The sequence below is a fragment of the Lepidochelys kempii genome, chromosome 16 (genome assembly GCF_965140285.1).
Source record: "Lepidochelys kempii isolate rLepKem1 chromosome 16, rLepKem1.hap1, whole genome shotgun sequence".
In the NCBI taxonomy this organism is placed as follows: Eukaryota; Metazoa; Chordata; order Testudines; family Cheloniidae; genus Lepidochelys; species Lepidochelys kempii.
Genome location: NC_136395.1, coordinates 2,899,768 through 2,911,858, shown reverse-complemented (window position 1 = coordinate 2,911,858; position 12,091 = coordinate 2,899,768). Strand labels below are relative to the sequence as shown.

The 12,091-nt window shown below is 50.1% G+C and overlaps 1 protein-coding gene across 1 annotated transcript; it reads right to left on the bottom strand.

Annotated features, from left to right (window-relative positions):
- Positions 1-5,062: 5,062 nt before the first annotated feature.
- LOC140899372 (sperm acrosome membrane-associated protein 3) lies at positions 5,063-6,928 on the bottom strand. The gene is made up of 4 exons (XM_073314802.1): positions 6,790-6,928; positions 6,234-6,392; positions 5,829-5,907; positions 5,063-5,138 (listed from the first exon to the last, which is right to left on the bottom strand). The coding sequence occupies exons 1-4, from the start codon at positions 6,926-6,928 to the stop codon at positions 5,063-5,065; spliced, it is 453 nt and encodes a 150-aa protein (XP_073170903.1).
- Between the last annotated feature and the right edge of the window lie 5,163 nt (positions 6,929-12,091).

Below are 12,091 nucleotides of genomic sequence, written 5' to 3'. Positions count from 1 at the left end.
CTCCCAGTTTAGTATCATCCGCAAATTTGCTGAGAGTGCAATCCACACCATCCTCCAGATCGTTTATGAAGATATTGAACAAAACCAGCCCCAGGACCGACCCCTGGGGCACTCCACTTGACACCGGCTGCCAACTAGACATGGAGCCATTGATCACTACCCGTTGAGCCTGACAATCTAGCCAACTTTCTACCCACCTTATAGTGCATTCATACAGCCCATACTTCTTTAACTTGCTGACAAGAATACTGTGGGAGACCGTGTCAAAAGCTTTGCTAAAGTCAAGATACAATACATCTACTGCTTTCCCTTCATCCACAGAACCAGTAATTTCATCATAGAAGGCAATTAGATTAGTCAGGCATGACCTTCCCTTGGTGAATCCATCCATTCTTTAATTTTAATAAACCTTTATTTTAGATACTAAAGGATTGGCTGGCAGCGTGGTATTTTGGGCAAGATCCAACCTAATACTCACCAAGCAATGTGGCTGGCCATGTGGGGTTCAGAAGAAAATTTTGTAGTGAGAAGAGTTTTTAAGTAACTCCTCACCTTACTGCACCTAGGTCCTGACTGGGAGCCAGAGAACTGGAATGCAATAAAGGGGGCTGTGTGGTTTCTTTTTTTGCTTCTTGATAACCAGTGTGGGGGATCAGAAGCACAGTTTGTGACTGGTTGAAGAGTTTAACTTTCGTGTTAACCACCAGTCTTGGGAATGTCTGCTCTCTCTTTTGCAGGTTGCCCTGACCTTGGCATTTCCAGTGAGGGCTACCCTAGGCACACCGGGTCACACGATGTTCCAATAAACTTGGAAAATGTGGCCACAACTAATAGATTCTGCTTCCTACATAGCTAAGTGGGCATGGAGATTAAACTCAATTGGAAAACGGAGCTGCTACATAATACCTGTCCTGCTGATCTGATTAACGTTGCGCTGTCAGCAGCTACTGCTACAGAATCATAGAATCATAGAATATCAGGGTTGGAAGAGACCTCAGGAGGTCATCTAGTCCAATCCCCTGCTCAAAACAGGACCAACACCACCAAGAAGAAATGAAAGACCTGAAATCTTGCATCATTGGATTCGGGGCCATTTTCAAGCATGCAAAGAAGTTGAAGGCTTTGTTTTACACAGTGCGAGAAGAATACAGAGACAACTGCTGCTTACTTACCCCTGTTGTGCCACATCAGTGGATGAGCTTGTACTTTGCTACCTGTCATGTAAATAACATGTAGCCTGGGCTAATGCATCTCCTTGATCACGGGTTCTCCACCTTTTTCTTTCTGAAGATCCCCTAAACATGCTATAAAAACTGCAGGATCTGGGTGGAGGGGACTTGGGACTCCAAGGCAGGAGGGGACCTCAGGCATAGCGTAGTTTATCTTCTGTATTTGGGGGGCAGGGGCTGGTGGGGCTCAGGCCATCTCCACATGGCAGGGTCCAGGGAGGGAGCGCAACCTCCACCCCCTAACTCACCTGTCTGGGTCGTGGTGGAGCAATGAAAAATTATAACTCAAGGGGTGGGGCTCAGCTCAAAAAATTTGAAAGTTGCTCAGGATGCATGCGCCGGGGAGCTAGGGGCTGTGTGCAGGGAGGGGATAGCTAGGGGCTGCGTGCGGGCAGAGGGGTAGCTCAGGGTGCAGGGAGGGGGTAGCTAGGGGCTGTGTGCGAGCAAAGGGGTAGCTCAGGGTGAAGGCAGAGGTAGCTAGGGGCTGTGCAGGCAGGGGGTAACTCAGGGTGCAGAGACGGATTAGCTAGGGGCTGTGTGTGGGCAGAGGGGTAGCTTGGGAGGGCCCCCTTGTCATCACTGCTACCCAAGGACTCTGCATCCTCTGAGCTGGATCCCCCTGCCTGGGGGGCTCTTACTGACTGCATGAGCAGTCAAAGTGGGCTGGGAGCTTAGGAGCAGCTGCAATCCCAGGCAGCAGCAGGAGACGGGACCACCGCTGCTGCCTGCTCCATGGCACCATCCAGAGCAGCAGCTGCCCCACACTGCCCGGCTTTGACTTCCTGCCGCCACAGGTGCTGGAACTAGGTGTTGAAGTGGATTACATTCTATACATGGTTTACAATTTGGTTCAATGGCTCTCAGCACCCCTACTATAGAAATTGTTCCTGCACCCCTACCCGCCTCCGACCCCTTCCCTTCCCTTCTCTTCCCCCTACCCCTTCAACTCCACCCTTGGGCTCAGAGCTTTTGCCCCGCTGAGAGCACTGGGGCTCAGGGCTTCAGCCCCACAGCTCCCAGCTTTAGCCCTGCATGGGCTCCAGGTTTCAGTCCCTCGGCTTCCAGCTTCAGCCCTGCAGGGGGCGTCGGGGCCGCCACAGACTCCCGATTGAGAATCACTGTCTTAGATCATGCTGAGTTTGTTGGTTCTAAAGCAGAAACTCTGAAGAGGCTGGCAAATAACTGAAATGACCACCAGATTCTGCGCACCAAGGTAATTTCATAATGGAAAACTTAGAATCACTGTGTAACACACAGAAAACACGAGTTTTCTGCAGTTACTGCCAACACGTTTGCCACTACAGATATTTACTGGATCCTAACAACCAAAATCTCAACTAAATTTAGCACAAAAGCTGCAGGAGAAACATACGGTGAGAAAACTCAGCTGTTTTTGGAAATCCTTCTGACCCCCGTAACATGAGAAAACTAAAAAATTGTTCAAAAGCTTCAACACAACGCTCAGTGAGAAATGGGAGAGAACTGTGACCCTGAAATGTTTGGTATGTCCAGAATTGAAACAAAACCAAATTGCAAAATACCAAACTTTCTTGTGAAACCCCAAAGTTTCAGCCAGCTCTAGTTGTGAGTGTGACCCTGGCAGGAAGCAAGAGGCAGGGCTTCCTTTTGAATGCAGTACTTTTTGGGGAGAGAGGCCATGTCTACACTAAAGAGCCTACAGCAGCACAGCTGTACTGGGAGAGATCTGTCCTGTCAACATAATTAAACCACCTCCAACAAATGGCAGTAGCTAGGGTGGCGAAAGAAGCGCTCCCACCACCCTAGCACTGTCCATACTAGTGCTTCTGTCGGTGTAACTTATGTTGCTGGGGGGGGAGATTGTCACACCCCTGAGCTACATATGTTATAGTGACAGAAGTGCTAGTGTAGACATGTCCTTTGATTTCTGAATAAGGAAACTGCCTGCTGTTGTTTGTTTCTGCTGTGTTCATGGAAACAGGCCTGTGCGGCCATTCTTTGTAAATGAACGGGATTGCACCAAGGAAATAATGACCCAAATAATCAGTTTCTTCACCTAAAGTCTCTTTAGACAGTCATTTCAATACCCTCAGCCAAGTCCATGGAGCACGTTGAAGACAGGGACTGAGACCTTGAACTTGTTTAAATTCTATAGGGAGCCAGAGTAGGCAATGCAGGACAGGTTTGATGTGTTCATGGTAGCCAGTTTCTGAGGAGACACACTGAAGCATTTTGTACTAGTTGGAGTTTCCTAGGTGCTGAAGGCTTCAGGCCCAATATATTGCCTGGTTGCTGCTTTGTAACATGCAGGAAAATAACCTGCTAGCAGAGAGATGTGGAGTTTCCCCATTCATCAATGCTTAGTGCAGGAATCAGGACTCCTGGGTTCCGTGCTTACTGAATTATTTATACCAAAGCAGGAGGGGGTTGCACTATTTGGCAGTGCTGCAGCTTCGCTGCTAATTTTTATTTAATCAAACCCCAGCCACAGGGCTATGTGCAGTAATGTATCCAAGAGTGGTTTGTTCTGGCGTTTTAACCACCTATCCAGGTTGTGCAACACACTCTGAAGAAGGGGAGCACTGAACATGCTCAGGCTTGTCCCTTCAACCTGTTCCCAGTTGGAGCTAGAGGGGTACATAGGTCCCTGCACCCATGCTGGTCATACAGGCAGTGGGGCTAGGATCAGGGCACAGGCAAATCTGACCAGCATATGGGACCAGTTCACACAGGTCTGGGGCTGCCCAGAGCCACTAGCTCCTTCTGCTTGCCCTCTGATCACCTCAGATACCACTAGTCTTCTTCTCCCACTCCTAGCTTTACCTCTGTCTGTTCTTCTATTGCCCTATGCATCTGTCTGTCTATCACCATAAACACCTGGCTATCTATTTATCCCCATTCACTCCACACCACCACCACCATAGAGTCCGACAGATGAATTGACTTCAGTTTAAGTGACTGACACTGGAATGTGTGTGGCCTTAGCTGGGGAATTTGAAAACATTTCCCATGTAAGCCACTGGGGATTTATGTAAACACAATGAAGCAATCACATGGGCGCAGCGGAGGATCAGGAAAGGCAAAGAGGCCCTTCACCATGCTAAACCAAGAAGTGTATTGTATTGAGTTTTGTATTTTACAGTTCCTTGTGTGCAAAGGGTCACTTTTCGCCCCCCCTTCTGTGGGGATGAGCCTGCCCTCCCTGAGATGGCCAGGAGGACTCCATCTTCCCCCAGGTCTCATTGTAGATAGTAGCTGCTTCAGAGTTAATGTGACAAGGGGGCCACAATAGATAGAAACAGGCTCCAAGGAGATGAATTAACAGAAATGGGAACAGAATTCAGGATTCCTGACATCCAGCCATTCCCACAGTCAGGAATACAACCCAGGCATCCTGACTCCCAGCCTGTCCCAGAGTTGGGAATAGAATCCAGGAGCCCTGACACTCAGCCCTCCTTCACCCAATCTTGTCACTAGAATCCCCACTCCCATCCCAGAGCGAGGGATAGAACCTAGGAGTTCTACTCCTACTCTGCTGCTACTCTGAAACCTAGGAGTCCTGACTCTCAGCCCCCCCCCCCAAGATCCTATTGTCGTCTCTAAATAAAACTTGTGACCCTTTTGTCATTAGACTGTCAGATAGCTTTATTCAGGAAAACCTGCTCCCAGCACCCTACGGTGCAATCCCACTAGGGGGACAACACTCCCCCACAGTTAAAGACCCACTTTGGAGCTAGTTAAGAAGGAGAAGCAGTTGCTCACAGAGGATTTCAATGAGGTACTAAATCTGCAGGGGCCTAATGTGACTGCAGTACACCGCATCTAGCGGGTCCAGGGCATCCAAAGGTGCTCCTTCATCTACTTCCCACATTGCATCCTTCCACCCACTGTGAGAGGTCATGGCCCTCACAGTGTTTCCTCCAGGCCAGCCTGAGAAGGATAAACAAAGAAAGCAAGGTCAGCAAGATCAGCTGGCATTGAGAGCAGTGCTGTCGCATGGGGATGGGCCAGTCCTAAGATGCAGCCCTCTGGGCGGGGCAGCTGGGTAACAGCTATGCAGGGTTTACTCACCAGGCTCTGAGATGCAGCTGCCTTTCGGGTGGGGCAGCCAGGTTACAACCACACAGTGAAAATGTATGGGGATAACTCCCAGGGTGCTGAGCAGTAGTTGCCTCCGGGGTGGAGCATTTGGGGAACAGCAACACTGCATAAGGATTGCTTGTCCAGCACTGAGATGCAGCTGCCTATGGGCAGGGCAGCATGGTAACAGCCTTGTTGCTCTGTGGAGTTTTGTCTTTTGTTTGGTTGTATAAACAAAGTACTGCGCTACACTGTATGTTTTCTTTACACTGCATTGTATCGTGGGGTTGTCTGGTGTAGTGCCTTGTTGCACTAAATACAGCTGTATAACATTGTGTTTCATGGCATTGACTATGTAGTTCCGTGCTGTAGCAGTACATTGTGTAAAGCTGTATAGCGGCGTGTAGTGCTGTGCGGTTTCATGTTGCGTGCTGCAGAGCTGGGTGGGCAGCATAGTGCCATGTTACCCTGTGCTGCATATTTTGCCATGCACTGCTACACTGGCACTCCACCCCCACCCCTCCACCAGCTCCCCCTTACCAGGCCCCCATTCCCCTTGGCTGTTGCACAATCTGCATGGCACACACGATGTCATCGTTGATGTTACTGGTCAGCAAATCTGGTGGTGGGGGAGGAGAAGAGAGTGAGGATAGGGCATAACCCTTGGTAGCTCAACACTGTAGCATGGGAGCCCTGGTCCTCCTAGCAGGAGATACCACCATTCAGCCAACCAACCCAGCCCCCATTGTGCTGCCCTCTGCTGTCCACTGAAGGCAAGGGTGACCTTCCTTTGCCATTCCAAAATGTCTTGGGCCTGACGTTGGTTCCCCTGACTACCAGGAGGACTTGCCCCCTACAGGCCCCACCCTGCTCCCTGCCGCACAGGTCTCTAGCACTGAGCCATGGCCTAGGGGTCAGGACCAGGACTGGAAAGGAGTTACTCACCACTGCAGTGCATGTGACAGAGGTTCCGGGCGGAGCGCTTATAGTCATCACACCACTGGCGGCTGTTGATCTGGAAGATGCCGTTGTCAGTGCTGCCATCAGCTTCATGATCCACGGTGTCCGTGTTGAACCGGCTTTCATGGAACGCCATGCACAGCCCTGGTACAGGATTTAGTAATATACGGGGAGGGCGGGGGGAGGGATATGCACAGAGCCCCATGCAGGATGGGGCTGGGGGAGTAGGGTGACCAGATGTCCCGATTTTATAGGGACAGTCCTGACATTTGGGGCTTTGTCTTATGTAGGTGCCTATTACCCCCGACACGGTCCCCATTTTTCACACTTGTTGTCTGGTCACCCTAGGGGGAGGGATACGCATCGAACCCCATGGGGAGGGCAGGGGGAGGGATACGCATCGAGCCCCATGGGGAGGGCAGGGGGAGGGATACGCACCGAGCCCCAGGGGGAGGGCAGGGGGAGGGATACGCACCGAGCCCCAGGGGGAGGGGAAGGAAATATATGTACAGCCTCATGAGGAGGCCAGGAGATCACTCACAATCAGCCAGGCTGTAGCCTCGGAACCCATCCATCCCTGCCTGGTGCAGCACCTGGGCCAGCTCGCAGCGCCGGAAGATCTTTCCCATGTTCCCCACAAGGAGGCAGGCCACGATGGACAGGAGCACGAGCGCTGCCATTCCTGCAGTGTGGCCAGAGCTGGAGGCTGCACTCTAGGTGATGTCTGAGCACAGCTGGGGCCCCAGGCCCAGCACAAGCTGCTTACACAAGGTGCACTGTGAAGGAGGAGGCAAGCAGTTGGGTTAGTGTCTGTTGTGGGACCTTACCATCAGCAGGGCAACCATAGTAATGAGAGCCTGGAGCCTGTCTGCCCACTCTGCTGGGCAGCCCTCAGACTAGGCGCCATGGCTAGGCCAGCGAAGAGGGCCCAGGGGGCCAGCACTGCGTGGAAGCTGACAGCCCCGGGGATCATGGAGTGTTGTCAGGGCTGCAGGGGTGCTGATGGCTGTCCTTCCCCCTTTGTGGGCCTAGCTGGAATAGGAACTGTGAGTTTTGGCCCCTGCCTGGATTCTTGGATCCCGTTCCAGATAGCTGCTCACTGGGCCTGTGGAGTGTAGAGCAGCAGCAAGTCCCAGATTCCTCCTGAGTGCCAAAGTCAGGGCTAGTGTTCCAGAACCCCCTGGGAACTTGTGATGTCATGGCTTCACTGCTTCTAGAACCTTCCCTGTCTGAGGCATGGGTCTGTTGTCACTACTGGGCCTACAAAGTGTACCCTTACTGTGAGCTCCAAGATAAAAGTATGGTTCTAGCCCCAGCTTCAGGGCTGGAGCCGGGGAGTATTGGTCTACTGTGTTAAAGCTGATCAAGTACAGCTACACCAAAAGTTCTAAGTTACAGTCTATCTTTCTCCTTGTGGTGACAGACAATTCATATCACTTCTAGGGTGCAACAAACAGAAAGAAAAACAACAGAAAAGTACCTGGGGATTACAGTGGACGAGAAGCTGGATATGAGTCAGCAGTGTGCCCTTGTTGCCAAGAAGGCCAATGGCATTTTGGGATGTATAAGTAGGGGCATTGCCACCAATCGAGGGACATGATTGTTCCCCTCTTTTCGGCACTGATGAGGCCACAGCTGGAGTACTGTGTCCAGTTTTGGGCCCCCCCCAGTACAGAAAGGATATGGACAAATTGGAGGGAGTCCAGCGGAGGGCAACGAAAAGAATTAGGGGGACTGGGACACATGACTTATGAGGAGAGCTGGAGGGAACTGGGCTTATTTAGTTTGCAGAAGAGAAGAGTGATGTGGGATTTGATAGCAGCCTTCAACTACCTGAAGTGGGATTACAGAGGATGGAGGTAGGCTGTTCTCAGCGGTGGCAGATGACGGAACAAGTCTCAAGTTGCAGTGGGGGAGGTCTAGGTTGGATATTAGGAAAAACTTGGAATGCTCAGCTTTGTGGTTCACACAGCAAGCTTACACCCTTCTCTGAGAATGTATTCATCTTTCATATGGCAAGAAAGGTGATTAGAGATATTCAAATAACCTAGTCCAGATTAGTGAGCCAGAGGGCACCTTCGGAAATGGCTTGATGTAAATCTGATATGCCAGTAGCAAACAATCAAAGTGAGCACTGATTTACAGTGTGGTCCATAATTTGTGACTGGTGTCAACAGTCACAATGTGTGTTGACTCGCATCTTCCAAAGGTGTATGAGATGACAGCATCTGCCATGCAATGTTCTAAAATGGTTCACTGGACTCGCCTTGTACATCAGTCATGAATCATAGAATATCAGGGTTGGAAGGGACCTCAGGATGTCATCCAGTCCAACCCCCTGCTCAAAGCAGGACCAATCCCCAATTAAATCATCCCAGCCAGGGCTTTGTCAAGCCTGACCTTAAAAACTTCTAAGGAAGGAGATTCTACCACCTCCCTAGTGAAAAAGTTTTTCCTCAATATCCAATCTAAACCTCCCCCACTGCAACTTGAGACCATTACTCCTTGTCCTGTCCTCTTCTACCACTGAGAATAGTCTAGAACCATCCTCTCTGGAACCACCTCTCAGGTAGTTGAAAGCAGCTATCAAATCCCCCCTCATTCTTCTCTTCTGCAGACTAAACAATCCCAGTTCCCTCAGCCTCTTCTCATAACTCATGTGTTCCAGACCCCTAATAATTTTTGTTGCCCTTCGCTGGACTCTCTCCAATTTATCCACATCCTTCTTGTAGTGTGGGACCCAAAACTGGACACAGTACTCCAGATGAGGCCTCACCAATGTCGAATAGAGGGGAACGATCACGTCCCTCGATCTGCTTGCTATGCCCCTACTTATACATCCCAAAATGCCATTGGCCTTCTTGGTAACAAGGGCACACTGCTGACTCATATCCAGTTTCTCGTCCACTGTCACCCCTAAGTCCTTTTCCGCAGAACTGCTGCCTAGCCATTCGGTCCCTAGTCTGTAGCTGTGCATTGGGTTCTTCTGTCCTAAGTGCAGGACCCTGCACTTATCCTTATTGAACCTCATCAGATTTCTTTTGGCCCAATCCTCCAATTTGTCTAGGTCCTTCTGTATCCTATCCCTGCCCTCCAGCGTATCTACCACTCCTCCCAGTTTAGTATCATCCACAAATTTGCTGAGAGTGCAATCCACACCATCCTCCAGATCATTTATGAAGATATTGAATAAAACCGGCCCCAGGACTAACCCCTGGGGCACTCCACTTGACACCAGCTGCCAACTAGACATGGAGCCATTGATCACTACCCGTTGAACCCGACAATCTAGCCAACTTTCTACCCACCTTATAGTGCATTCATCCAGCCCATACTTCTTTAACTTGCTGACAAGAATACTGTGGGAGACCGTGTCAAAAGCTTTGCTAAAGTCAAGAAACAATACATCCACTGCTTTCCCTTCATCCACAGAACCAGTAATCTCATCATGATTTTAAAGATATTTCAGTTCTGGAATAATACAAGACCAGTGTGTCTCTGTTGCTGCAATAGGAGTCAGACAACTGACCATAACAAACCTCCAAATAATGAATGGCCAAAGCTTTCACTTCTGTCTTTTTCCCACCCTGCTGCTTACGGTGGTTACCTTAATAGCCACCACTTACAACGGGGCTATAGTACTGTCCTGCCCTCAGGTGACCAACCATGAGACCCACCCTTTAAATTCTCTGGGAATTTTGAAAATTCCCTTCCTGTTTGCTCAGCAAGGCATGGAGTGCTCCCAGCTAACCTTTCCAGCTGACCATGCCTCCACGCACCACGTGATCCCCAGTATGGAGCAATGGCGAGGTGCTGGACCTCATCAGTATTTGGGTGGAGGAAGCTGTCCAGTCGATTCCTTCGAGCAGATATCAAGGGACATGATGGAAAGGAGCCATGACCGGGACGCACTGCAGTGCAGGGTTAAAGTGAAGGAGCTATAGAACGCCTACCACAAAGCCTGCAAGGCAAACCGCCGCTCCAGTGCTGTCCCCACGACCTGCCATTTCTACAAAGAGCTGGATGCAATATACTTGGGGGCAACTCCACCTCTACTCCAAGGACCACCCTGGTCACTTCAGAGCCCAGTTCAACAAGGCAGGAGGAGGAGGAGGAAAGCGGGAGCAAGGGTGCTGAGGAAGAGGGAGACACCCCGGCATCCCTAGATGCATGCAGCCAGGAGCTGTTCTCAAGCCAAGAGGAAGGTAGCCAGTCACAGCGGCCGGTGCTTGGGGAAGGACAAACACCAGAGGAGGTTCCCAGTAAGCAGCTTTTATTTTGGGAAGGAAGTTGTTCAGTGCGGACTCTTGGGGCAAGGAGGGTTAGGGATACATGCATGCCTAGATGCGGAATAGGACGTTGATGTGCTCTTTCACATTCCGGTACAGCTGATTCAGACCCATCAGTTTGTATGTATAGTTGGGATTGTGTTTTCCAATGTGTATCATTTTGCATTTATTTACATTGCATTTCATCTGCCATTTTGTTGCGCAATTTAGTGAGATTCCTTTGTAACTCTTCCCAGTCAGCTTTGAACTTAACTATCTTGAGTAAATGTTGTATTGTCCACAAATTTCACTACCTAGCTGTTTATCCCCTTTTCTAGAGCATTTCTGAATATGTCGAACAGCACTGGTGCAGTGCAGGTCCGTAGGGGAACCTGGCTATTTACCTCCCTCCATTCTGAAAACTAACCATTTAGTCCTACCCTTTGTTTCCTATCTTGTTTGGAAGTCTGGATCCCAGCTTCCATTTTTGCTGCAGCAGGGCAGGGAGCACTTTCTGTTACGCAGTAAATATCATTATGGGATTCAAATGCTGACCGCCTGGTCCATTTGAGGATTTCAATATCCGTGTACCACTATCAGATAAAAGTGCTGCTTCTCTAGCTCAAGTAGCTATCTGTGCATGTGGCTAGGATTTGAACCTGTGGCTACTTGCCTATGAGACAGACAGCTTTCAGTAGCCCAAGGTGTTTGTACTGGCTTGCTAAGCAGAAAGTTCTGATTTTAGCAGCGATATTATGGTGTTCACTCCACACTGACCTCCTTGGGAAGGAGGTGTGTTCCATAGCCTCTAGAGGGAAGACTGCCAAACACTCTGTTATGAAGCCAAGTTTGCCTTGCCTTTGTTATGCTCCCAGACTCTCCAGATTGGAGCATTTTATTGGAGAGAAAAGATTGAGCCAGGCCCCTCTGCCTTGGCTATCCCACCACAGCTAGTGATGGAATTCGCTCTAGTGGAGCAGTGTGTCCATTGGGAGGGGGAGGCAATGACAACCCCTGAGGGATTCTCGCCAGACAAAAACCCTTCAGAAGCAAGAGTTGAGGCAGTTGCATCTGAAGAAGTGGGCTTTTTACCCACGAAAGCTTATGCCCAAATAAATCTTAGTCTTTAAATTGCCACCGGACTCCTCATTGTTTTTGTGGATACAGACTAACATGGCTACCCCTCCGATAGTTGAGGCAGACACACCCCAAAAGCCCTCAGGGAAGGAAGCAGCCTTCCCCATCCCATGCAGAGATGGTCTGTGACAATCTGAATGACCTTGAACAGGATGGAAGAGGGAGAAATCTTCATCTCACCTCAGCATGTGGGAACAAAGGTTAACCCAGCGGGAGGATGGGGAGGTCAATCCACTACTCCCTGTACCCAGAGAACCTGGGAGGATGCCACAGGATCCCCAGGCCCTGACCTGAGAGGAGATGGAGCAGAGTAGGGGCTTTGGCTGTGAGAGAGGGTCCCTTACCAGAGGTTGGGCTCCCTCCGTGATTTCAAGCAGTGTGCATGGTTCAGAGCCAGGCCTTGCCTGGTCCCCATAATGCCCCAAGAGAGTGAACTCC